Below are 27,043 nucleotides of genomic sequence, written 5' to 3' on the forward strand. Positions count from 1 at the left end.
AACTTACTCCACGCTTCCCTTTTTCGATGACTCTGCGGCGAAGCGACCATGGGACAATAATTGTTACGGATAATTGCTGCACGACAGCTTCCTACGGACTTTTCGATCCATCATTCCTCCAGAGCTGTTCAGCGCATCATCAGTCATCATGGCAGCTGCCACTTCCACCTCGGCGAAGCCGTTCGAGTAAGTAGTCAAACCTGACGACGCCATGGAAAGCCCATGCGGCCTTGGAAGCTGCTAACAGTCGCCAGCATCGTCGCGACGTACAATGAGCTGCTCCGCTCCGACCCAGATCTGACCATGCCAATCGCCGCTATCGAGGCCTTGGTGCTACTCCTCACACACTCCCCCTCCTCGACGATATCAGAGACGCTCGATCTTCTGGAGAAATCCACCGCACACTTAAAACAGTCGATCCCGAACCCCATCGGCCTCTCCGCTGGAACCGATCTTTTCCAGCGATACCTGATCACTACGCTACAGAGACCGGGCCAGCTCGGACCCGCCGGAGACTTCAATGCCATCAGGGCGCACCTGCTGTCCAACGGCCGGCTGTTCATCAGACGTGCGAAGGAAAGCCGAGACAAGATTGCGGCGTTCGGAAGAGGCTTCGTGCGGGACGGAAGCACGGTCCTGACGAACGGTGGCTCCAGAGTCGTGGCCTCGCTGCTACAGCAGGCTGCCGGTGAGAAGGGCGGCCCGTCCGCCGTTCGATTCCGGGTGATCTACGTGCTGTCCCCGGCCAAGGGCGATGTCGAGGGCTCGTCGGCGGAGCCCGAGGGTATGGAGACAGTCCGCGCGCTGCGTGAGAAGGGTGTCCCCGTGGCCACGATCCCGGAGTCCGCCGTCGCGTACTCGCTTGGCAAGGCCGACGTGGTCATTGTCGGTGCGGAGGGTGTCGTGGAGAACGGCGGAATCGTGTCGAGAATGGGCACCTACCAGATAGGTCTGCTGGCCAAGGCCATGGGCAAGCCTTTCTACGTCGTGGCGGAGAGCCACAAGTTCGTCCGTCTCTACCCGCTTGGACAGTACGACCTGCCAATTGAGCAGCGCGTGATCGACTTCAAGACCGAAGAAGATGTCGCCGACGAAGCCACGCAGCAGCAGCAACAAGCACAGCCCACACCCAACGTCAAGTCGCCGGACAGCTCGGACGTGGTTGATTACACGCCTCCCCATCTGATATCCGCATTGATCACAGACAGCGGCGTCTTGACGCCAAGTGCGGTGAGTGAGGAGTTGATTAAGATCTGGTTCTAGTTTATGCTTCCCGTGCCCGATCAAGAGAGTTGCGGCTTGTGGTATCAGTTGAATGAAGCGGATTTTGGCGTTCTTAAGGTCATGATATATCCCAACGCTCAAGGCGTTTGTCGGCTTGGAAAGATGGTGTGTCTCGTTGTTTCTAATCAGACAAAAAGTACAATAGATTTGTGACTACGTTGTATTGCCTTGTCTTTCTTCTGTAACGTGATCTGGACGTGCGAAGGTCTTATCACCCAGTCAGCCGCTCGCCTGGTATCAGAAGCTGCCATCATACCACCCCTCATCCCATGGTGACTTTTAGACTGAGTTGATGGTCTTGTTCGAGCAATGACACCCCACGAGCTTGCAAGACAACAATATGACGAGCACTCGGCTCGATGCTAAGGACAAAGAGCAAAGAAATCCACTGTGGATACTGCTACATCCCAATCAGAACTATCATCCCCAATTAGCATACCATACGTACTAAGGCACTTGTATCTGAATCTCGTCTTGTTCACTATAATAGCACGGATAGTCCTCTACGCATAGTAATAGTGGTAACTACTTAGAGGGGTCTTCCACAGTCTTGCGTGCTATGCTACTATTTAGTCTTACAACCCACAAATCAAACCTCAGATCAAACCAACTTCATCATCCTCGCTTGATTCCATTGGAAAACCTCTGTCCCATCATCCAACCTACAACAGTACAAAACACACCAACCCTCTCTCGAGTCCCCAGAGTCCACCGAGTTTACCCAGCCCTTCTTCCATCTCATCCAAACCAGCCCCAAAGAGTGAAAGCAAAACACCCACAGACCCAGAGCACTACAAACAGCACAACCACCCACCAACCCCCAGCAAAGCCCAAATCCAAACCTATACTGTAGCCATCCTGCACCTCCACTTACAATTCGGCATCCACTGCCCAACTTTCTCCCCTCCGCACACAGCCCCTCAAAACAACAATCCCATTGTCCATTATCCCGTAGTCCAATTCCAAAGCAGCCCCTCGATTTTCCCGTATCCGCAGCCCGAGACCACGACCGACATAGAAGGAAGAACGAAGAGGGGGGGGGTTCGCAAAGATAAGACTTCTTCCACCCTCCCCGCCTTCAAGGCAACAGTACATCAAGGCAAAGAGGTTGAACAAACCGAAGCCCTGCCCCTCATTCCAGGCCGGAATTCACCTTCCCCCTCCCCCACTCCCTCTTTCGCGCGCGGTTGTTGATGTAGATATTTGTGGCTGTCTGCATATGTGTGTTGCGAAGCATGGCAGATGTAACCGGTACAAAGTGATAGTCGCAATTTCTTGTCGTTCAGTTAGAAATTCTGAATAGCGCTGCGTGGGCGAGTTTGGGAAAGGGTACGTATGTATACGGGGATATTGGGTAGATCGGTTGTAGCGGGAGTTTGGCATTTGGGTATAGCCTGGAGGTGGGTGCAGTGGGAATTGATATCCGTTGCGAATGGGTGGGATTTTGGGTCTGAGTTTTGATAGTAGCGAAAGTGTTACAATAGTAGAATGGATCTGTTGCAGATGATGTGAGGTGGTTTATGGAAAATGGGGTTTCTGGGAATGTAAGGTACCATATACCCTTTAGTGGTGGTTATCGGGGATTTGGGCGTTGATGGTTACATGGTGTATGTCTCCGTACATGAATTCGAGATGAAGACCTGATACTCGAATGTGCCCTTCGGGGGCGATAGTCTGGTTTTGATATGGATGGGAAATACGTTGGAAGAGAAGGGGGTTGTTGACCTATTGACCAGCAGGCAGGGTGTTCATAAAGCATGTAGTCGAGATGGACATACGGAAGACCTCAGTTGCTGGTTGGCCTGATCCAGCAAGCCACCCCCCGATCTTTCAGGCGTAGGATCTACTAACTTGGCTAAAAGATACACCACAACCATAAGCTCCCATGACCCTCCCACCTCCCAGGCTTTTGAACTGGTGCAGTATAATAGCCTACACAGTGAACCGTATCTGATCCACGTAGCTGCTCATCTTCCGGCTGGATTGACGGTCCATATACCAGACAGGCAATGCGTCAGCAGATTTGTATGAACTTGCTACCAAGAGTCAAGCATAGGAGACCCGAACTAGAAATGCTTCCTGGCTAACCATGAGATTAAGGTGCAAGTTGTTGATGGTGTAGCTGCCCTTTTCAGATCTTGACGGACTAGGTACCATCAAGCATGAGTGGGAGCCTGGAGGCGAATATTAGATCCTCCAACCCCTCATTTCAATCGGTGGAGACCAATCAGCTGGCCAACATGAGGCCAGAGAGCTGCCTGAAGCTGGAGGGCTGTGCCTGTCAATGACCATGCTTGGTGGCAGCTGGTAAGAGCCTTGCCTGGGATACCACGCCTCCAACCGGTCGAAGCTGGCGGGGGCTTGTTAAAAGTCAGCAGATGCATGTACCCAATGAGTTCAAATGTCAACCGCACCGATTGTGACCACTACTATATACATACAGTGAACCGGTGGAAAAAGCGCCCGGTCAGAAGAAGTCGGATATTGCATGGCCACATCATATGACTGCAGCTATGAGATCACCAGTACCTACCGACAGTACTGTATGAGCACCGGCTCGCTCCAGTTGCAGCTACTGTACATACATATACAGTACTAAGCAAAACGGTAAGGTAGGCAATCTTCTAGAACATGGATTCAAATCTCCACCAGTGGTTCGTATTGAATCGCAACAATAGCGGACGGGGCAAACATGTGCGTGGCTCATTAAACCATGGGCGAAGGTCCCCATCCTCGAACCGTGGTTTGGTTCTCTATTTCTGTCCCGCCTATTGTTCCTGCCTCCGAGGGTTCCGAAGTTAATCCAGAGTACATACTGAGTAACATGTAAACTCGATTCATTATATCCAGCCAAGACACCAATCATCAATGTGACTGTCGGCCTACAGTGAGATACTTACACTTACATAACATATCACTTACACCTTTACCTCGATCAAAAAAGCAAACCGGACTTGTCCAGTAGCTGAGCCAGTATCTCCGAGGCTTACCGCATTTACTGCAAGCAATTACCTTCCATCCTATTGTGAGCGAGTTCAATAACAGCTTGAGACCGGATTTGAATCTCTATTTTACCACTCCAATAAAGACTGCTTTTATTTTAGGAATTTAAAACTCCACTTGAGTCCTCAACTAAGCACCATCCAACAATAATTGCGCACCTAGCCAGTCCATTCATCCAAGCCCGCCGCCGCCGCCGCCCACCAGCCACCATCGAATACTCCGTTGTTGCCTACGAGTACAATTTCGGACCCAGCTTCTCATCAAAACTGTTCCAGTCCGAGTCACAGCCAGATGACTCTCCACCTGAAATAACTCGATTAGATCAAGCCAATCTACTATTCTGGCGAATGCAAACCTATTTCCCACTGAGGACTCATTAGCGCATCCCCGGAAAAGAGAAAGCCACCGCCCCCATTGTCATCATTGTTCAAAATCAATCCACCATTGTCCACCATTGTCCCCGTCAACATCGCCAGAAACCTGCTGCGTGTACAGTCAGGCAAATGGGCGCAGCGTCAATGGCAACAGCCAGCACCAGCACATCCTTCCGACAAGAAGAACCAAGAGACGAAACCCGATGGCTAGTGCAGGGGTCGTCCTCTTCTTTCGGGTTGAACTCCCATCCTGGCAACGCCACTGCTGCCACTGCTACTGCTACTGCTAGTGAAAAGAACGACACGCACGACTCCTGGTCCATAAAACGGTTCCTCAGCCGCCACGTGAGTCGTCGATATCGGGTTCTGGAAGGGGAGCCAAATAGATTGCGGAAGCGATGTACCCGATAAATTAGCTTCAAATTGCAGTGCTGTATTTTGGGAGGCCCGGGGCATCTCCATGAAGACTCTGGGTCATTTAGATCCGGAGTTTCTACTGGCTTTGACTGGGATTTTCTGGGAAGGGGGGTCAAGTTCGGTTTGATTGGAATATTTTAGATCTCTGCGCGTCTTCAGTAACCACTTTGCTGGTGCGAACAGTGTTGATTCATGTCGGTTGAGGGTGGTTTGGATATCAAATGGGGTCAAGTAGTTGACTGCCGCAAATGATGTTGACGTCATTGGTTGGGGTTATCCCCGGGGGGGGGGGTTATCTTATCTATTATTTAGTAGGTAGGCGTGAGTTGGTGTGGCCTTTGGCTTGGGTTGTCTCGACGCTGTGCGAGCTTCTTTCATTCTGTGTGCCTCCACGTCTTGAAAGAGAGCCCATACACAGAGTGGAGCGGACGAGGAATCCGGATCCAGCAGCGTACAAGAAGATGCCCAGCCAGTGAGTATGCATGCTGTCGGGAAAGGCGCTCGAATCCAAGACGTGGCGTCCGATGCTTGAACGGTTTTCCAAGAGCTGCTCTAATTCTGATTTTAGCGTCACGGTGGTCGATGGCGTTGGTGGTTTTCCTTATAATGAAAAGTGCAAGAATCCAGCTACACAACCAGACTAACACGCGAAGCATCCCCAGCAAGCATCTTATTGGGGCATCTTATAGTCATGGCTACAGGGCACAAGCAACTACCTTACCCTTGTTATGCTGGATGCCAGCGCACCATCCAACGTGGTCCGCTACAGCCCATCCCGGGAATTTAAGCTTAGCCTGACTCTGGACGTAAACCCATTGCTAGCTACTCATGAGCTTTTGCGAACAACGAAATACAGTCTGCCATATCTAGTCCCGCATGTACCATGACCACAGACCTAACCCACACGTATCTTTTTCAAATACTGCAATAATCAAGTAAAAGCGGGCTATTGTACAGTACCGACCTTGTGCCGATCATCGGGCAAGTCCAGAATAGACTGGATGTCTGGGTTTTGTTGGGTTGTCTGTGCCCTCCAAGACGGAGTACACTACTAGGTAAGTATGAGTATAACATTTGGCGCTGATTGTGTGGAATGATCAACAGCTCACGTGGCGGGTTTGTGGCTGAGGAGGGAAAGCGAATCCCCTTAGCTTCCAACGGGGCGAGGAATGATCGACATCCTAGATATGAAATACTGTGTACTCAGTATCAAGCTATGTGTTGTGTGTCTTTTGTAGGGTGGCTGAGTACGCAAGTGGGTTTCCTGGTTGGTAAGTTAATCAGCCCAGGCATACACATTAATGCTGGCGTGTCTTTGGTGGAGAGGTTGTTTTGTTGTTGCCTGTGTTCTGAGCCACTGTGCTGGATCGCCACAGTAGATTTCATGTGATTCCAGGGAGGCAGTGGGGATTGTTGATCAGCCGTTGAGGGATGGAAGATCAAACATTTCAAGGTTGATGGGGGGGGGGGGGGCCTGAAGGGGTACACGGTCGGTATTGCATTTGTAGTGCAGTACTGGTGGTTCTCAGATTGAGAAGTACCTATGAGGATATTGTACTACTCTCAGATGGTACTGGTTATAGATCAACCAGCTAAACTCTGATACTCGTAGAAACCTAAAGAGAATTAAACGCAGTTACGTACTGTACGAAGTGATCTGCAGCTGTAAGCCTAGCACAACAACCTGTCCTACATTTGGGCGCATGCTCGATCATTAGCGGAGGGGAGGGAGAGGGTCCCTGCGTGGACAGGGCAAACAAACAACCCGGGCCCGATTTCCTTATTCCCTGCGAAGATCAGCTCGTTGAACTTGGGCTGATGGTGTCCTGCAGTGCTGTCGTTGAGTTGACTTTTTGAACCCCTCCCCTCCTCCACTCCCCCCCTTCTTCCCCAACAATTTCTATCATTGAAGCAAGGTAGAACAGTACTGTACATTTCCCCACACGGGAAAATAAAATGACTTTGAAACCCCATATCTTTCAATAAGCTGGACCCTCGTTTTCACGATGCACTATGCACATAATTAGACACTTCTTCGCCACACGGTACATGTACTGTACATGTACATACATCTCAACGGCATTGTCAGCGCCAACCCTCCCCGCATATTGGGTTGCAGCATGAAGTCACTAACTTAGCGGCGTGTAAGCTACCTAGTCATTAGATACTCTCCAGAGACAGATTGCACTCACCCCATGCAACGGCTGGGAGATGAGACGAGTTACTGAACCGAAGCAAAGAAGGTTGTCTGGTCTACAGGCACATACCCTTGCCGACCTCTGTAGTACAAAGCTAGTAGATCTGTGATCCAAAGCAAAAAGAGGGATGGGCAACTGCCAACAACCAAACCCATCACAGGATTTCTGCTTGTTTTTATTTTCTTATTTTTTCTGATTTTGACTGAGAATCTCCATCGTAGAAGTGGCCCACAGTTTGGTTGTACCTAGTGATCGAAAACCAAACGATAATATTACTCTGCCTATTATCAACGATGATCGCGTCGGGTGCGGGTGTGACTTTTGGTTGGTGTAAAGTACAGTACTCGAGGTAGAATTTTGTTAGCGGCCGAGAGGCAACTAACTACCTAGTACTCAAGTGTACTGATGTGCAATCGTTCATGATTCTCGCACAATGAATAAGTCATCTCTCATGTAGGTCTCTTTCTTATGGGTGCGTACTTTTCAAGGTGACGGATTACATGCATGAGCCTGGGGGATAAATCAGATTGATCGCGCGCGCGGACTGAACCCAGCCGGGAGGGGGGGCGGCATTGCGAAAAGCTCGGATAGTACCTTAAGAACTGATTGATCAAAATGAAAAGCTCCGTACCATGGTCCTGGGAAACTCTCCCGCGTGTCGTTCCTGAATGCTAATTTGGTTTGGCATTTTTTCCCCCTCCTTTACCCCTTCCCTTCGGCGAACAATCCAACAATAAAATTACCCGGCCTATGAGAGGCTTTTTGTGGCGGGTGGGATAATTTCCGACTGTCTCTCCCACCACAAGCATGCAAGGTGGAAATGTGGAAATGTGAGTGAGATTAACCAGCGTGCTGTGCGTGCTGCGCTCCCGTAGTCGACAGTACACCGTCTCGGCCGGGTTGCAGCGATTCTACTCTTCTTCTGTATCTCATTCCCCTCTTGGTCCTCTCTCCCCTTCCGTCCGTTCCTTTCTCCCCTCTCTTACGGTGGACAAGGAAGATTAGTAAGACGGAATGTCTCACCTGTTCCTTCCTTCGGATTGGGATCTGGCCGGGTCTTTTTTTTGGCTCTGGGGAGGGGAAGGGGATGGTAATGTGGTTCAGATGCAGGAACACGGTGATCTACTATTGATTGATTTGCATTGGCCGTGGAGGGGGGGAGGGAAAGTTCGGAGACTGGGATCTGTTGGGAATGTTTTGAGGGATACCTACTCCGTACATACAGTGCCTTGACTTTCCTCTGACAGGAGGGGTTGTCTTATCACTTAAGGTTACTACCATTCCGATTGCTTTTGCTTGATGATTGAGGCGGGATTTCTGGTACGTATGAGGAAGATGGGCATGACGACTTGAAGGGTGCGCGCACAGTAATTCGTACTGGACAATCGGCACTGGATAAGATCTCAGCAGAGCCTGAGGGAGTGTGGAAACGCCGCTCCGATAAGCGGATCCTTCAGGCTTACCGCTGGTCAGCCCGCGATCTGACTCGGGGACTTTCTGGCAGCAGAGTGGGCAATTAGCTACTCCATGCTCTAGGCATCAAGTGATGACGAGGTATTGAGTATAATCACGGATCGGTCGGGCGGTCGGGCGTGTAGACTTGAACAGCAGGTGGATATTGATTCCGTCACCAGTCACCACTCGCGAGAATAGGAATCAATTTCAAAGTCTCTAGGAGTCTGTTCATACCTAGCGTCATTGAAGTTTAGCCCTCGCCAAAGGATCGGTGAAGTAAATCGAGTGAGCCACTGACGCAAGTCGACGTTGGTGTTGCCGAGGACTCAATCTAGGAAAAGGCTCTCAGGATGTTAAGGAAGTTAGACGATGGACACTCCCACCTTGACCGACACCTCATAGACCATTCTACAGTAAAGAGAATGCCTGGTGTTTTTGCAGGATTATACATGTAGAGAGTCTCGGAACAGTGGCTATATCTTGTCCTCTCGCAGGCTGAGCTCTGCTACAAAAATTGTGGTGTATGCTCTCGTTACGGTTCTGCACGCTTGGACCACAGCACATTCGACCTGTCAATGATACGCTGTCACGCCCGGCAGGGCGGGATATTAACGACTTTTAGCTTCTCCGTAGCAATAAGCAGCCCGAACGGCGGGAAATGAGCTCCCGCGCTGAAGACGTTCTTCACAGTACGGGCAGTATACCGAAGCAGTAGCACTGCCGGGAGAAAGTGTCATGTCCTGATCCACCTCATGACAGAAAACCACACAACGAGGTTGTCTGCGTTCCGTCAATATCCTGTTTGATCTGAGTAGGTGCTTTTGCCAACTGTAAGGTCGGCAGCAAATGCATCACATCTGTTGATTCTTATGCATGCCGTCATGTCCGATTTTGACTCTGTATCGGCCGGTATGTCCTTTTTCCAGTGTTTTTATGTTTTTATCCCTCGACTGGCCTCCATTGACTCGGCAGCGAGCTAAGAGTTAGCGCCGCATTTATGGTTCAGATGTCCCCACCGTAGGAACCCAACTGCATCGTCATTTGGCCCCTCTGGACGTTCTTCTTTAGTCTTAGAACACTCTGGGGCTGCGGTTTTGTCACAGGGCCCCACCAAGGAGTGGGCGGCAATGAATTTGGGTCTTTACTCGTATGAGTAAGAGTGCGCCCGTTTTAGTTACCGTCTTGAGTTTTACATCGCATCACAGCACTGGTGGTAGATGGTCGTGGTGGCCTAGTGAACATCGTGATACTGGTGTCGATGTTGCCCAGCGCCTTAAAATCCCGCCCGGCCTGTACAAGGGAGAGGTGCCGCGCGCTCGGATGCTCATTCACCATCTGGACAAGATCGAGAAAAAGGGTTCAACGTCATTGCATGATCCAGGACCCTGGAGGGACCACGAGCGACGCCCTCGAGTCTCGGTTAAGTTCGAGTCCAGAAGGGGATGGAGTAATAAGCTGCATCTGTCTTAGACTTCAGTATGACGAAGTGATTTTGCTGAGCATATTTGGGCCTCAACTGTGGCTCGAGGTAGCTCAATGCAGTTGCCCTTATATTGTATGGGTATCTGTTGCATCACTGCTTTGCTCTGGCACACGTTCACTATGTAGATGAGTGTGAACAATAGCTCCCGTTGATTTACCATGATCGGTTCCAACGGCCGAGAAAAGCGCCTTGCCCGCCGCGGCGCCGCCTCTCCTACAGGACTGTTGTCCGAGCCATGGCCATGAATTAAACTGCTATGTATGTACTGTACTCATACTTCATATAATTGCACGGTAGGGCCATCTAGAATTATGTTGTGCAGTAGCTAGATACTGAACAAGAACTAAATCAGAAGCATGAACAATGTACAGTACGTACTACGTAGTATAATGTATGTAAATTACCCATCTCTGGTTCAGCGGTTTACCTGCCTAGCTTGTCTTCCACATTCTGGATGCTGAGAGAGAGGGTGGATTAATGTGGAGTACCCGGCAGATACATGACTACTACCTACCTAGTACGCACTGGGCGGTTACTCTAAGGCAGGTACCAATGAACTTCTTCCACTTCCTTTCCTCGTCAACACCAATTTGAAGCAATAATAATGATTCGGATTGGGCCTCCCTCTGACTCTCTCGACGTAGGTGGATTCTTCTCCACAATTGAAGAGATTTTCCTTCATGATTATCTTTCCATTTTGAGGTTTTTCTTTTTCTCTGTATTTTTCTTGTTTTCTTTTTTTTCTCCTACGTAGTTACCGTGATGGTGATTTTCGTTAGTTCCCGCATGACACATTGCCCACCAGGTATGGAGCACAAGACAGAACGGTCAGAAGGCAGACAAGGCGGTTGGAGGTGGCATCTGCATGTATGTATGTGCTGTACCCATGAGGAGGAAGAAAAAGAGAGAGAGAGAGGGAACATATTCGGGATGATGCAGGCAAAGTCGAATCAGATCCATCCTATCGATCAATCAATGAATCAATCAATCAATCAATCGAGGGCAGGGGGGGATGGGGGGAGGGGGAAGGAGGAGAGGGCAGAGTCCAATAATACCTCGATACCATGCGACTCCACAATCTATCATGAACCAGCAGTAACTTACTGAGTAAGTGCTCCATAGTCCATAGTTACAGACAGCTGTTGTGACGGCCGGCGACGGCCCCAGAGGGCGAGGAAAGTGTGTAACCAACCGAGTACTCCGTAGTTTTCCCCTGGTTCAGAAACGGGCGGCTTGTTTGTCTCGGCCCTCACAGTCCCTCGCCGACCCTCATCGACCATCGTCCTTTTTTGGGCTGTTGTCTCTCTGTCTCTGTCTATTATTCTCTTCCCCAGTCGGGCTCAAAGCTACGGCTACTGCTGTTGCTGTTGCTGCTTCTTTTTTTCTTCTTCATCTCCCCCCTTCCTCCTTCTTTCTTCTCCCCTCTTCCTCTTTTTCTCCTTCTCTCCTTTCTTTCCGACTTCCTCGCCCTTTTTTGGACTGCCTTTCTTTCCCATCGCTCTCTTTTAGGATTGCAGTCCTCCTTCCTGATCCCCTTTGGCATCTTCCCTCTAATAACTTGGAGTGATCACGGAGGTCATTTTCCGCCACTCCATGTGGCGTGGCTCCCCCGGGTCTCACTACCAAAGTTAACTAACTCTTTACTACGTCAAAAGTCCTGCGACTTCCATACCTACTTACACCATTGCTACGAAACCGTGACTGCCATCATTTCCTCAATCCTCGCTCATCATACCTTTCAGTCCTCCGATCTACCCGCTCGTTCTAAACCAATAGTCACATCCCTTTCACCCCCCCCCCCCCCCACCACCCCCCCCCCCTAAACCCCCCCCCACCCCCCCCCCCCCGGGTCTCGACTTCGTACCGCTTTACCTGTATCAAACTATCAAATCCACCGCCTGGGGCATCCTTCTTTAGGTACAGAAGCTAGAACGGCCTTGTGCTCCCGGCACTTTCTCTCCCCATCGCTCTGAATGTCTCGGTTCGCCTCCGCTACCTGTCAATCCCAATCGTGAAATTTCGACTATTCCTCTTTATCTCCTCTTTTCCTCTTTTCTAAATATTCTTATCCCCCTTCACCCCCCATCCGCCATTTTCTCCGTCACCCGCTTTCTTTTTTGGAACTCTCCTATTCTTGCGTTAGGCTTCAGCTTCAGACTTGGCTCCGTGGTCGCGTGTCTAGTTCATTCCGTCATTCCTCATGAGTCCAGTCATCCGCTACAACTTCGCCTCCGAAAACTTCACTGTCCACCTTGACTCGTGAGCGGGACGAAGTTTCAATCCATCAGACGCCATGGCGATATGGCCATTTGGTCGTAAGAGCAAGCGGCACACGATCCAGCTCGATGCTCCTGCGGTGGCGGAGGTTCCGCCGCAGAACCCTCGCCACAGCTTCGATGGCAGCAAGCTAGGCAGCAAGCCCTCTCGCAAATCCTCGAAACGTCAGAAGAACCGACACATTACGCCTACTGAAGATTGCCCGAGTTCTTTGCACGATGTCCTTCCAGCTTCTCAGTCTAACCAGTATCCTCCGCCTATGTCCCACAGCGAGCAACCAGCTTCAATAAGAGGAGCCCGGCAACTGTCCTCCCGGCTCGGTCAGCAGCATTCCGATAGCTACACCTCTCACTCTAACACAAGCTATGACCAGCCTACCTTGACTCGATCAGGATCGCTCCTAAAGTCGAAAAGAAGCGTTAGCGGACCAGCAGTTCTGAAGAAGAAACTTAGCAAGCGCAAGGCATACGAAATTGCTAGGGAACGAGAGATCAGATTGATGGCTTCCGCACCGATTGACATCCCTCGTCGCCCATCCCCGCTCCCTAGTGAGCACCTCTCCATCGAAACCCGCAAAGGCCTCAGGGCTCCAAGTCGTCGTTCAGACCGTCACTTGTCTGACGTCAGTTTGTCAGTCCGTGACTCAGCTGAGTCGTCGTTATCCGACATCTTTGAGTCCTACACGTTCAAGGTCAACACTTTCGCAGCTTGGACACCCCGCCCAATCATTCGTTATGTGGAAGCTCCCAAGCCCCCCACTGCGAAAAGCCAGAAGTCACCTGAGACAGTGAGCAAGAAAGACAAGGTGCCAACGTTTGCTGCATCTGACGAAAATGCTCATTCGAATAAGAAGGTAAATGACCTGGCTGATGCTCTGGACGCCGGTGCTCTACGGGAGTTATTGGAAAGAGATCGCCGGCGCAGGGAGAGAAAGCAGGCCGAGGATCAGGAGAAATTGCAACGCAAGTTGCAACAAGCCGCTGACCAGCAACAACAGCACTCGTTGGAACAGGATACTGCCGACCTCTCCACACCAAAGCATCAGGCTGAAGCCGAAGATGCATCTACAACGCAAAGAGGCCGGCCTGGTGCTGGTAGTCGGGCTACACCGGTTTCTTTCGACGAAGGTGTCACTAGATCTGAAGATGCCAAGACTTTCCTGGGTGGTACCCCCCCGTCAGGGTCATGGCTGAGAGGAGTTTCCAAAGATTCTGAGCGACAAGGCTGCGAAACTCCAGAGAGTGCTATCGTCATCGGCACTCTTGACGATAGCTCTATCCGTGGACGCAGGGTTGTCCCGCGGCGTAGCTTCGCTCCGTCCACAGAGATGGGAATGTCTCGCAGCAGTCTGACTCCCTCTCATTCACCGTCGAGGCGCGGGGTTTACAGTCCGACTTCTTCGCACCTGTATGGTCTCGGTCGAGAATCAACATCGGATGTCTCTAGGACAATCGACTCGGACAGGCGTCTGTCAGACAATAGCAGCGGTCGTGTGAACACTCTGACCTCAATCTTTCGACGTGGGAGCTCACGCCTCAAGAGAAGCTACCGAGAACGTTTCCATGAACGGAGCCCCGAGCCGTTGAACCCGTCGCATGAATCCTTTTTCAAAGTTCAAACACAGTCCTCGTCCGGTCCGGCGCCGTACGTGCCGCCCAAGGCATTCCTTGGCACGGGCACGATCAAGCGCTCCCAATCGAAATTCACGGAACATTTCGGTGACGAACCTCTATCACCACCTGACTCACGCCTTCAGTCTCCTGATATACCAGAAGTGGCTGACGAGTTTGAGAGGGAAGATGATACCTCTGATGTTAACATGGTCACTCAATATCCTATTCCAAGCTCTGCCTCCGACGTCCCGGATTCTCGCAACAACCATCACGACTCGTGGGGAGGCGAAAGCTGGGATGGTAACCCGGATGACGTCCCGCTATCCCAGTCTCTAGCGTCGATCGATTCCGAGGGGTCATGGATGTCGGGGCAATTCCTTCGTCGCATTTCTCAGAAAAAAACAAGTAACCCCCTTCGGACCAGTCTCAGTTCATCGAGGAACAAGCTTGAGGAGGAAGGCCATGAGGATTCCCCCAAAGGTGATGAAGTATCACTCAATGAACCGTTCGTGAGATTTGGATCTGAGCAGGATGAGCCTCCGCGGGTCGGATATGGCGCAGGTGCTCAGCGAGATAGTACCATGACCGTGGACCATACACAAGACCCAGCAGAGGAAACCTGGCATGCTCAAGTTGCAAGGCGTCCTGTGCTGGTGAATCCGGCAGTCCGTCCCAAGTCAAACGAAGGCCTTCTCAAAACCATTCTATCTGCCGATGAGGAGTTCAGCCCCATTGAAGAACACTCTGCTGAATTTGAGTTCGACACAAACGAAGACTACGATAGAGGGCGCGCCCTCTGAGCGTGTGATTTGCATTGCGTACGAGCGACATGCGTCCACCCGACCCCTTTGACCAATGGGTCATATTTTGACGGCCTTTCCCCCTCTCATGAGACAAAGAAGCACCTAATTCGCGTCGCCCAGTCTCTGTTTATCTAATTTCATGTAATAATCCCCTTCTCCCCTGCTGACCCTAGTCATTCCTTTGGCTCTTCTTTCCTTTGTCGCTCCCTTGACTTTTCTACTGCGATTCCTTCCTCCCATATTGATGGATTTCGCCTTTAGTTCTGGTGGCACTCGAAGTGGCCACGTCCGTTTTTCTTCCTTCGCTGCCCCGTCAAGCCCGGTCTTCGTCCCCGACTTGCTGGCAGGTTTTGTTCTTGCATTTGTTGATACCCCACATCAGCGAGAGTTTGAAGGAGTTTGCCTCGATCGCTGGTCAAATGCTGTTATTTGATTCTCGTGCGGATCTATGTCTTCATTAGAGGTGAAGCACTCTCCCGTTTCAGTTCAATGCACATATTGGCGTATAGAATAGTGACTGTCCTTGTTTGGTGTCAGTCACCCCACAATGGTATCTCTTTCCATTTCCAACCGTGGCTATTGTCTGATGTCTGTATGAGCATTCCATCTGTCCGTAAATACTAAGTTATTTGAGTAAAGATGCATAATTTCGTAGAGCACAACCGAATAAATTTGCGTAAACTGGTATATGGGTGAAGCGATCACTATAGAGTATAGTTAGTTGATGGTCAGCCAAAGGAAGCGGGCTGCTGTATGTTGAGCACTAAGGTAGTTAGTCAGCACGCCGCGTGCTAAGGCACAATTCAGGCACAATCCAGGCATACGCCCGGCAGCTTCTGTCCAGACCGTTCGCTATTCATAAGCGACGGAGCACGTCATCCGAATAATAATAATAATAATGCACCGGCTTTTGAAACTCCAGTCTTCCAGCCCAACCCTTGTGCGTCCCGAACGGCGAACCAATTGCTTCCAACACTCATTCCATACTACACATACTATTCATACAATACTATAATATTCTAGATTGATTAGTATTTTGCAAGATGTCGACTATCAACCTGACAAATGCTTCTAACCTGCTGCGTCTCTCCCGCGGCGTGACATCTTGGTAAGCTACCTACCTACCTGTGAATCATCTCTCAGCTTTCCCCCTTTCAAATCCAAATCCCTCCTTCCACCGCCTCCGAGAGGCTTCGACCACGGTGATTAGTCACAGGCAGCAGCCAGTCCCTCCCTTCCTCTCATGGTGCAACGTCATTTGCGCCCACCTACAAAAACTGCGGACTGAGCCCCTCCTTTTTGGCCTCAGCCCCTCTTCAACCATTCCGAGCTAATCTCTTCTCTTCTTAACCTTCCTCCAGTCTTAAACCATCCGCTCGCCTGTCTTCTCTCTCCTCCGCTAGATTTTCTACTACTCCATCCTCCACTTTCCTGCGTTCCACCTTCGTCCAGCGCTTTCCCGCCGCGAATCCTCTGTATCGCCGCTCCTTCTCTCAATCTCACTCCGCCAAATTCAACCCCACACAATCCAACATGTCTGACCACGGCAAGGTTCACCAGATCACTTCGTGAGTTTCCCCTCTCCCCCACCTGACTCAGGTCGTACCTTCGGCTGCGGTCGGCTGCGCATCAGTGATACTAACATTCGCCTAGCACTGCGGAGTTCAGAGAGAAGGTCACCAACTCCCAGGACGCCATTGTCCTCGACTGCTTCGCCACGTGGTGCGGTCCCTGCAAGGCCATCGCCCCCAAGGTCGCCGCTTTCAGCGAACAATACCCCCAGGCCAAGTTCTACTTGATCGACGTCGACGAGCTCTCTGATGTCGCTGCCGAACTCGGTGTCCGCGCCATGCCCACCTTCATGCTGTTCAAGGGCGGCGAGAAGGTCAAGGACGTTGTCGGTGCCAACCCCCCCGCTCTTGAGGCCGGTATCAAGGCTCTCCTCGCATAGATTCGATCGGATTTGTGGTGAAGGATGTTCTTTTTCTAGTTTATGAAATGACAAACGTTTGAACAATCTATACTTTCCTGACTGTAGGCTGCTGTGGGTGTAATTGCTGAGGTTGGGTATTTTTTTTCGTGGACAGCGATAGGGAGGGACTTCCTGTGGTATCCTTGCCTTGTAAACTACTTTGTGTTCCCCGGATATCTAATATCAGTTTGACCATTGTAGTCAGAGCAATCGAGGATCGATTTTCGCCGATACCTGGTTCGATGTTTGATCCTCCTATCGTCCTTGGACAATCGCGCTGCATGACTTGCGGAGAGCAGACAGTGCGACTCGATACAGCCAGTGAGTTTCACTGAGTATTCTCGGACGGAAAGATGTAGACAGCTACAACATAAAAAAAGACTGAATCCAAGAAGCGAACGGGGCTTCCTTGCAATGCAGCGCGGAGGTAGAGACGCAAACCCGAATCGGGAATAGTGATTCGCCTCCAGGCGGCTGCAAGTGCCAGACCTGCCTGACCTTTCTCCACCTACATACATCTGCATCATGCATCCAGGTGATCCGACGGGCTTCTGGGCTGTTGCACTTCTGTCCATCGCCTTTGCAGATCTGTGATGTCAATCGCATTTCTTCACATTCCAAGGCCTCGGCAGAGTTAAAAGATGACATCGTCGAACAAAGTATAATATCACCAAGGTCGGGCCAAGTTTTAGCACCCGTATGCGTCGGCACAACGACCCGCTGTGGAGGTTATAAGTATCTTATCTGTTGCAATATGTTGCTATTGTCAGGGGATCCTGTCATTCTCTGATTCGCTCTTCTTGAGATGATCGTGCGATGGCAGGGTCTATGGCTGCAATAGGACGGCTTATATTTGAGCCAGTCCGACCGTGCACCGAATCTTTCTGTGGTCTTACGATGCGACATCCAACTGCTTGGAAATACCAATGGCCGACTATGTCCAGTGTCGAAAACGGACCGATGACCTGTGTGAAACCTAGCAGACCAACATCGGGTGGGCTTGAGTCAAGCAACACAACAAGCCATTCTGTCGATGATGCCGGATTTGAAGTCTACTGAGAAACAGATGATCAGGAGGACCCGCGCACTTGGTCGGCCGCATACAGGGCTTTCATTGTCGGGGCGGTATCTGTGTCAAGTGCCTGCGCGTAAGTATCCTATAGACATATCCAATAGTGACTCGATGGCAACGCTGATTGTCCCCGAGGATATCATATTCCACATCTTATATCCCAGGTATTCCAGGGATCAAAGAATCCTTTGAGATCGCATCGGACACCGTTGTGTTGCTCGGCTTAACTACCTATATGCTCGGTCTGGCATTCGGATGCCTTGTGTTCGCCTCGTTGTCGGAGCTGTACGGTCGTCGACCGGTGTACCTGATCACCACCCTCGCCTTCGCCTGCTCGGTGATACCCGTGGCCCTGGCTCGGAATATGCATACCATTTTTGTCTGCAGAGCACTTGGAGGATTCTTCGGTAGTGCGACTATTGCGGGCGGTCCGGGTACAATCAACGACGTGACCAGCAGAAGGTACCGGGCGCTGGCTTTCAGTCTTTGGAGTCTTGAGGCGATGACTGGCCCGGTAGTTGGTACTAAGTGAAGTGCTGGGCACAGCTTCTCGGTTCCTTGCACAGAATTAACAGAAGTGCAGGTCCCATTTTCGGCGGATTTGTCTACCAGTATCTTGGCTGGCGCTGGATCAACTGGATCATACTTTGCTGGGCAGGAGTATCAGCTGTGGCTTTGTTCTTGTTCAAGGAGACCTATGAGCCTGCGATACTGCGGGCACGAACCAGAAAGCAACAGGAACAGACTGGGGACTTGCGATGGTGGTGTCGCTATGATAGCCCCGAAGTGGGATGGGACCTTGTGCGAAGCCATGTGGTAAGACCTATCATCATGGCCGTGTGTGAGCCCATCTGGTACACCTTTGACCTCCAAACTCCGTCGGCGCGTGAGTGTCTGCCGAACAGTTTCACTGATCCCTTAACATCTGCGGCCCGACCAGCTTATTCTGGAACCTCTACGTCGGTGTCATATATGCTACTCTATTCCTGTGCTTCATCGGCTACCCGATTGCCTTCCAAGAGCACCGCGGCTGGCCACCCGGCATCGCAGGACTAGGCTACTGTGGTATTCGCACCGGCGTTGTCCTTGCCGTCCTCAGCGAGTCATCCACCGCATCATCGCCAGTCACCCGCGGGACCCCTGCACAGGCCGAGTCACGCCCGAGGTCCCCATCATTGCCGTCTGCCTCGGGGCCATTCTCAGCCCCATGGGTGAATTCTGGTTCTCGTGGACAGCGGTAGCAACAACGACCACAACTCAATCCACCAGTGCGCCCGCGTACACGCACTGGATCTATCCGATCCTGGCCGGCGTCCCCTTCGGCATGGGCAATACCCTCATCTTCATCTACTCCGCCCATTACCTGGCGGGGAGCTACCCCATTTACGCCGCCTCGGCGGTGGCGGGCAACGCGATGGTTCGGTACGTCTTTGCGGGTGCGCTTCCGTTGGCGGGCCACCGGCTGTATTCGAGTTTGCGGATCGCGTGGACGGGCACGCTACTGGGACTGGTGGAGGTGGCGCTGATCCCGATCCCGTTTGTGTTCTATCGGTATGGGTGGTGGGTTCGGCGGCGCAGTGGGTTGTCGCGGGAGTTGGCGGGAGTGTAAGGAGTATGAAGCTATATAGAGGTCGCTGGATAGGGGGTAGGGTGTTAACGGCGTCGCATGGCTATCAAGCTGCATTTGAATCCATGGAATCAGCTAGGCCGATTGCTGGGGCGAACATTCTAGAAGGGGGATCGGCCTTGCATGCACATATCCCTGCATGCATGTTGCATACATGTAAACATGCACCGAACGATACTTAGGGGACGAATCAGGTCGCATGACGAGTTGACAAGGGGGTCGGGTCACATTTGCTTCGTTTCGTTTACTGGTTATTCTGCAGTATCAAGCTCTTCTGCATGTTATTCAGATTTCATCCGGAAACTTACTCACTCCCCTTGAATCCTACCGTCGCATTGCGTGTATTTTGAGTCCGCCCCGAAGTAGAAGTAGTTTATCAACTTTGAGACCCAGATTGCCTCAGTCCTACGATCCCAAGCGACTCTTTGCCTCACAATCTCCAGTGGCGTTTATATCATTGAATCGAATACATGGGTATCGATTTACGGAGTACTATGTATGTAGTCAACCAATTTGAATTCCCCACTCAAGCCCGATCGTGGAGATTCCAACCCGTCGGTGCCAGCCGCGCCGTGGAGGAGATGTACGTTACGTGTCGTGTCGTGTGAGTATAGGTGTGTAGGTGTTCGGCTACCGGCGTGGATGACGGTGGAAGTACCGGTAAACTGACCCACTGCACCGGGGATGATATCCGGTTTTTCCAATAGGGGGGAGGGGTAGTTGCGCTTTGAGTGGTTGCAGGGGTGGATTAAAATCGGTGATGGTGGATGATATGGGGGGGGGGAGGGGTTCCACTGCTGTTGTTCAGGTTTCTCTTCTACGGTTTAGCTGGGTAGGGTGGTAGGGGAGGGGAGGGGAGGGGAGGGAATTGTGATCGTGGTTTCAGGGGCGATGGGGTTGAGGGGTGAGGGGTGTTGTTTGCGCAGTTGTGCTTGGAGTATCTCTGTGTGTGTGTATGTAGGTAGGCGAAGTGTGTGTAGATGGACCGAGAAAATCGCCGTGGCTCTTTCTGCATGATTCTCTAAGTTCAGGGATCGGTGGTCGGAAGATTGGAGACGTATACGGACGGCGATCGTTTTTCCCTTGGTTTGGGAAATGAGGCGTACGGATTTTCATATCCTCAACTCGAGTCACTCGCTCGGGTCGTTCGGGCTGAGTTGTTGTGTCGGTGTGATGAGGTCGACCGACTGACTCTTCTTGTCATGTTGGGCGACCTGAAAAAAAGCGGGGAGAGCAGCTAGCTGGTTGTCTTTGACAACTTCGCTTGGAGCCGCAGCAGATTCTCCTCCAGGGGGTTCCGATCCCGGGAATCGGAACTCTGAAACCGATGGACGAGTACGTACATGCGGTATAAAAGCGCTTGCGGCGCGGCGCGGGGCTGGTGTATGCAGCGGGTGGTGTATGGCATGATCTGATCTGCCGAACTACTCAATAGTGGTGGTGGGTCGCGGCTCGCCAGGAAGATGTATGCGAAATTGATTCAATTGAACGATATGGAATGGAGATGGATGGGGCCCGGTGGGTGGGCGGTGGTTTCAGGTTCAGTTCGCATTTCCGTGTTTGTGGGGAGTGGTTCAGCTGGGTTGTGCTCTGTTGTTCGGTTTTATGCTGGCTGAGATGGTGGTGGTGGTGGTGGTGGTGGTGGTTTGTTTGTTTAGTGACTTACTGGGGAAGCAAGGTACTTTGTGTACCCGTGACTAGACCAGCTGGGTTGCAACTCGGTGAAGAAAGATTAAACTGTGACTTCAATTTCGAGGCACTGCTTGCTGATCCGCACTCCGCGATTTGCTAGCAACTCCTCGTGTCTATTTTTCATGGTTGAGGAATGCTCGAATTTGAGATGCTCTCATACTTGGCAAGTGAATCGGGCTTGGATAGTCCAAGGCAGATCATGAGCTGCAAAGCTGGGGACGACCCTTCCACAGCGCAAGACTGATCTAGATCAAAGGACGAGTCACGATTCCCCAGACCACGCGCCTCGAACGCAGCTTCTCCCGTGCAGATAGCAATCCCGAACCTCGAGTGCCGAACATGTCTACGAGTCAAGCAAGGCATTGGCGAGTGTACTCCCCACATGAACGAGTGTCTTCCCGAGTCGAGGTCGAATACTTCATATCGAAATCAATTGTGATCAGTGATCCTGCACAGGCTCCTGCACAGGCTCCAGCAGCCACACCCACGAGTCGACGATAACTCTATCTCTACAAACTCAGATTCATACTTCCACCAAGCCAAAGTCTATCTCTTGTTTACACCTTCAATATTGAGGCCCCTTCTCACCCCAAAGTTCAGACTCCAGGTAACTTTGGGTGGCGTTCAGTACCTGACTTGAAGACGCTAAGCCTCTTCCAGTCTGCCACGAGACACGAGTACTTTTATCAATCTCCGGGCGTCATGGTCACCATGATCTGTCTTGGCCCGGCCATGGGATCCTGCCTGGGATTGGAGGAACCAACAATCCACATTGTGACAAACGTTTTGCCGAATTTCCCACGATTCCGCCACCTGAGATTTGGAAGGGGGATCGTGGTTCCGGTCACATGGTGGTCGTTGCGTCTAGAACCAAGCCACTAGGGGCGAAAAGAAAGTTTTGGATTCGTCTCAAAGCCTCTTTTATTCGAATGGGAAGCCAGGGAAAAGCAAGGCAGCGGATTTGGATGCTATGCCCAAAAGTGCCTGGGAACCACCGGAGGACACCCCAAGAAGGAATTCAGACCAAACCGCTGGCAGGGGCGCGAACACAGCCATGAAGTTCAGTTACCTTGGTTGTGGTTATCGCCCACGGTGAGATTCTCCGATCTAGAGCCGTCCCAGTGCGTGGCACTAGAAAAAAAACCTGGCACTGAGTACTGAGTGGGTGTTTCGATTGATAAGCTGGGCTTCGGTTGCAACGTGTGTGAACGAGCACGTTTTAGAGTCACATAGCGTCGAAACGAGTCAGTGAAGGGAATTGAGCGTGACAGCAAAGCTTGACTCTTATCGCTTATGCTGGCTGATGGTGGTTTCCTTCAACAAGCGGATTAAATGAGGAAGGAGTCGTTGAGCTCCTCGTGCTGGCAGTGCATCGCTTAAACTCCCAAGACTCAATCTCAGTCGGCGTCGGGTTGACCCGCTAGCCAGATCGGGACTAACATCAGGATCCGTCCTCGATCGAAGGCACTGGCCGCTAAGCCCACTTGGGACCTAGTTCAGCTTGCAATCTTTTGCAATCTTTTCCTCTGCTCCACTTCGCAATTTTTGCTTCACTGAGTTAGTTCAGTGGAAGAATGGAATTTGTCTCACCTGTGCCCGGCACCGCCAGCACGCGCATGATCTCCCACGCTCCTGAGTGGATTTACCTCGGTGTCAGTTCTTGCGGATGCGCGCACAACGCACTAATCATCACCAGGGTCCTGGACCTTCTCCCATGTGGTGATTTCCCCGAGGTCTGGTCTCGCTTGTCATCTCACCCAAATCCCCCTGCCTCTTAGACCAACTAGTCTGGTCCTCGCCGGCGTCATTGGTAGCAATGGAGATATGTCCCAATCCGTTTGGTCACTTTTTCCGGCTGTGATCCTTGGAACGTGCTGTCTCTTACCTTTCGGAGACGGACTTCACTAGCCTCCAGCTATCAGGCCTGGCTGACGACAACCAAGGCCTTGGTTTATTGCTGACATCCTTCGGTCTGAATCCCCTCTTCCTGCAAATTAGCAAAGAGAGCTACAAACCAACTTGTGAATTAATAACCAAGATGCTGGCTGCACTTGACTCGCGTCCACCTTGCTTTCCTATCTGCTCTCGGTAATGTGGGTAATAGAGCAAAATGTCCATCGGAGAAGAGCGAGAGCGCAATCTATTCACTGAGCGACCAAAGTTCTCCAGCCCATATCTCCGAGGATTGGTCAGATCATTCATCCTGATACGCCAGCGGCTAGCACATGGACCCAGTTTTGTTAATTAACGTTCAGCTGCTGTGGCTGACTGGGTTGGCAAATGTGTAATCACAGGCCGTGGTTATTTGACAGGGCTGGGTCGTGACTCGCCAACATCAGTGCCCACTCTCCATCGTTCCTGATCACAGGATTTCCGGAACCGATTTACTGCTGCAATCGGACCCAGTCTTGGCTCTGAAAAAAACACTCCCGATGGCCTCTAATCGTGCTCTTCTCCCCAGCAGACATTGCTCTTGCTTGTCATGAATGGCCACCAGAAAAGCGGGACCTGGCCCTCGTCCTGCTCCGCAGACGCAAATTGAACGTCCATAATCAAGACTCGTAGAAGAGGGGAAATGAATCCATGGCGTTCCGCCGTCGCTAGCCTTCGTCCACTCGCCATGTCCTCGTCTAGCCCTGGCTGAATTCTAATATATTATTTGCCCTTGATTGCAGCATGCCCCGAGATCCTGGTTCCTGGAGGAGTTCGGCCAGACCCGCGAATTGAGTGCGCGGTACCGATATCAGCTCGATCCTTCTGATTATATCACCAAAAGATCTCCCCTGCGAGCAGTCTGGCTTTCCCCATCCCGGGCCTATTCCTCACTCTTTCTTCAATCCTCTCCCCAATGCGCCACCGGATCGCCGCTCGCTTGTAAGATTTAGGCCTTGACGTCCTCGATGCAGTAACCCAACCTCTATCATTCTCTCGTGGTTCTGGACCTTTCTGGCGACTTTTGCTCTCGCCAGAGCCCTTCTCTGGGAGGATGTGGCTCATAGACAGGACTCTTCAGGAGTCAATCCATGTGTCCTACCTCGGGGGCTATATCTTTCTTTCATATGTCGTGAGCATGATGGGATGTACGACTACCCTGGAGCTGCTTCACCGGCGGACTTCCAGGGCTGGTCTGTACAATTGGTAAGTGAATAGTCCGACGTCACACTCCTCCATGGTTGTTGAACCCCTCTGACCACTCCGTCAGGTATCTCCTTTTGACCTCCTCACTCGTTATGGGAGGCATTGGCATCTGGTGTATGCACTTCATTGGGAATCGTGCTATTGTTCTCGGAGACGGGAGCGCCCGCATTCAGATCGTCTACAGCATGACCTTTACCGGCGTCTCTTTCGTTCTTCCAGTTGTCGTTTTACTCGTTGCGTTCTACTCGATCGGGGCCAGCGAAGAAACGAGTTTCATTCGCATAACATTGGGTGGTGTCCTTGCCGGTGGCGCGGTCTGCGCCATGCATTATATCGGTCAACTGGGCATCAGCAACTACAGATGCTCGTATCAGATCGCGAATGTCGTTGGGGCAGCCATCATCGCCGTATTTGCTAGCACGACGGCATTGACGGTCTTTTTCCGGTGGAGGGCGACCTGGACGGACAGCTGGTGGAGACGAGGCATTTGTGGCTGTTTCCTGGCCTGTGCTGTCTCGGGCATGCATTGGACTGCGGCCGTCGGCACCTCTTACTGGGAACATGATGGCAGTATTCAGCACAGCAGCCAGCTTTCCAGGAGCCAAACTGTTATCATCTGTGCTGTCCTGGTAGGTTGTCTTGGACTATGGTTTGGAGGTTCTCATGCTAATGGACTGTAGGCGTGCGCTGCCTGCGGAATTTTGACAGTATGTGCCGTAGCGGCCGGTGGCAGTCGGAGACGGCTGCATACGCAAGCGCGGCAGTTAGTGCTCAGCGGCGTCTTCTTCGACTCTGAAGGACGCCTTATGGTGACGCCCCATGCGATGCTTCCTAGTCGCAAGATTGTCGACCGTTACCTCGGCAAGGTATGTTATGCTACTCAGCAAACTGTGATTGGCTGATTCTGATCCCTTGTGGGACTTATCTAGACTTTTAACGATGATGATCTGACACGATCGCATTCGGCTTTCCTTTGGGCGTTCCGAGCCAGCCGAAACTGGAACATTGTCAAGGACGTCGTTCCTTTCATGAGAGCACGGCTGGAGACGGATGATTACTTCACCAAGGGAGATGGGCTAGATGAGGAGAACGAGCTCCAGACCGACTTCGACGAGCTCTTCAAGCGCCATTTCTGCGTGGCTGCGCAGGACCTTGCTGACGAGTTGCGACAGCCACTCCCGAATCTTGGCATGCTGTACGACGATGTTCTGACAACAAGCGCCCCAGGCTCCTGCTTCGGGCGAGCAATGGGTTACGCTAGACTTGGTGGAAGCAAAGGTCAGATGATGTTCACAGTCCGTCACTTGAGCAAGCAAGAATCGAACCGCATGGCCGCTGCCGGTTACCGTTTCACCACCATCGAGAACGTCACCTCTGCGCTGTCCAGCCGTATGCATATTCCCGCCCCGACACTCGGCGTCCATCTCCGAGACATGCGCGACTATGCAACCTCTGGCCACAGTTATCTGCCCGGTGTCCATTTGGTCTCTTTCGTCATGCGGCCCACCATCTACGACCACTTTGAGGTGCTAACCGCCAAGGGAACCGGCAATCCCCTACCTTCGATGACGTTGCCGATCAAGAAACTCCAATTTCAACATCTCGATCTGCTCTCGCACATGGAAGGATGGACTATATCGACCTGCATGACCTGGCTCCGATCGGCCGCGGCCCAAGCTAACACAGATGCGGATGAGTTCCGGGAACAACTGATCCACGCGATGACGACCCTCTCGACCACACTCCCTCCGGATATCAACATGGTTGCCCGATTCTCGGCTCGACCCTTGATTGCGCCCTGCCGGACGCCAAACGACACGGATGCCACCCACTGCACCCTCTTATCGTTCTGTGTCGTAGGCAACCTGGACACACAAGTCTCGAATCCGAACTACATCTTCGCGCCGCTGCGCCTTTTCCGCGTCCAGCAGCAGCTGAACGAGGCGCCTGGCGGCGGCGAAGGGTTTGCGAAGGAACTCGGCAAGGAGCTGTACTACTCTGACACGCGCACCAGCTCGGCGACTGACTCCGAGCTCACCTCGCCCTCGGTCAAATCCACCTCCGTCTTCAAGTTCTGGCCGCGCAAGCAGCCGATCACGGTGGTGCAGGAGCAGCCGTCGCCGGGCAGCTGGGCGGATATCTCCCCGCTGGGCGATATCATGGTCCGGAAGGAGGTGAAGGTCGACGTGGCGAAGCTGTCGGAGCAGATGCTGAATTCACCGCGCCATGCGTCCCGCACGACGGTGGTTGCCGGCGACATGGCGTACAGCACGTATGTGGATGAGCTGTACAACCTGTGTTATTCGTCGGGGATCCGTCTGCGGCCGGATACCGATCTTCAGGTGGTGATGACTGGTTGAGTTGTGGATGATTCTTTCTTGTTTACGATCAATATTCGAAGGGTCAGAAGACACATGTTAACGACCACACCAACGAGTTTTGCCTGTGCAGGGCGAGCACGATCAGCTTGAGCGCAGCAGGAAAAGACCCCTCCCTGCCTTCCAGTTTGCGATCTGCTCTGGAAGAAATGATCTGGGCGACTGACACTCGAGACACGCTCCCTAATTCGCTAGACATATTGGGATTTTGTCAAAGCGCACGCCATGATATAATCCGAGCTCATAGACTTCGGCGT

At 51.8% G+C, this 27,043-nt stretch overlaps 5 protein-coding genes across 5 annotated transcripts; all 5 read left to right on the top strand.

Moving 5' to 3' along the window:
• Window positions 1-36: 36 nt before the first annotated feature.
• BO72DRAFT_423908 (translation initiation factor eIF2B subunit alpha) lies at window positions 37-1,699 on the top strand. Its single transcript, XM_040942857.1, has 2 exons — window positions 37-186; window positions 255-1,699. Exons 1-2 carry the CDS (start codon window positions 149-151, stop codon window positions 1,261-1,263), a joined length of 1,047 nt encoding a protein of 348 aa, XP_040803928.1. The 5' UTR covers window positions 37-148; the 3' UTR covers window positions 1,264-1,699.
• Window positions 1,700-12,507: 10,808 nt separating this feature from the next.
• On the top strand, window positions 12,508-14,904 carry BO72DRAFT_493758 (uncharacterized protein; the record flags this gene model as incomplete). Its single annotated transcript, XM_040948409.1, has 1 exon — window positions 12,508-14,904. One exon carries the CDS (start codon window positions 12,508-12,510, stop codon window positions 14,902-14,904), a length of 2,397 nt encoding a protein of 798 aa, XP_040803929.1.
• Window positions 14,905-16,440: 1,536 nt separating this feature from the next.
• BO72DRAFT_456635 (thioredoxin family protein) lies at window positions 16,441-16,858 on the top strand (the record flags this gene model as incomplete). Its single annotated transcript, XM_040946286.1, has 2 exons — window positions 16,441-16,475; window positions 16,561-16,858. The coding sequence occupies 2 exons, from the start codon at window positions 16,441-16,443 to the stop codon at window positions 16,856-16,858; spliced, it is 333 nt and encodes a 110-aa protein (XP_040803930.1).
• Window positions 16,859-17,805: 947 nt separating this feature from the next.
• On the top strand, window positions 17,806-19,560 carry BO72DRAFT_475665 (MFS general substrate transporter; the record flags this gene model as incomplete). Its single annotated transcript, XM_040947338.1, has 6 exons — window positions 17,806-17,848; window positions 17,946-18,027; window positions 18,087-18,472; window positions 18,535-18,805; window positions 18,892-19,016; window positions 19,055-19,560. The coding sequence occupies 6 exons, from the start codon at window positions 17,806-17,808 to the stop codon at window positions 19,558-19,560; spliced, it is 1,413 nt and encodes a 470-aa protein (XP_040803931.1).
• A 4,514-nt stretch (window positions 19,561-24,074) lies between these two features.
• BO72DRAFT_24434 (MHYT domain signaling protein) lies at window positions 24,075-26,790 on the top strand. Its single transcript, XM_040939957.1, has 4 exons — window positions 24,075-24,408; window positions 24,473-25,037; window positions 25,089-25,274; window positions 25,338-26,790. The coding sequence occupies exons 1-4, from the start codon at window positions 24,257-24,259 to the stop codon at window positions 26,766-26,768; spliced, it is 2,334 nt and encodes a 777-aa protein (XP_040803932.1). The 5' UTR covers window positions 24,075-24,256; the 3' UTR covers window positions 26,769-26,790.
• The last annotated feature ends 253 nt before the right edge of the window (window positions 26,791-27,043 follow it).

This window comes from Aspergillus fijiensis, assembly GCF_003184825.1.
Source record: "Aspergillus fijiensis CBS 313.89 unplaced genomic scaffold BO72scaffold_11, whole genome shotgun sequence".
Classification (NCBI taxonomy): Eukaryota; Fungi; Ascomycota; class Eurotiomycetes; order Eurotiales; family Aspergillaceae; genus Aspergillus; species Aspergillus fijiensis.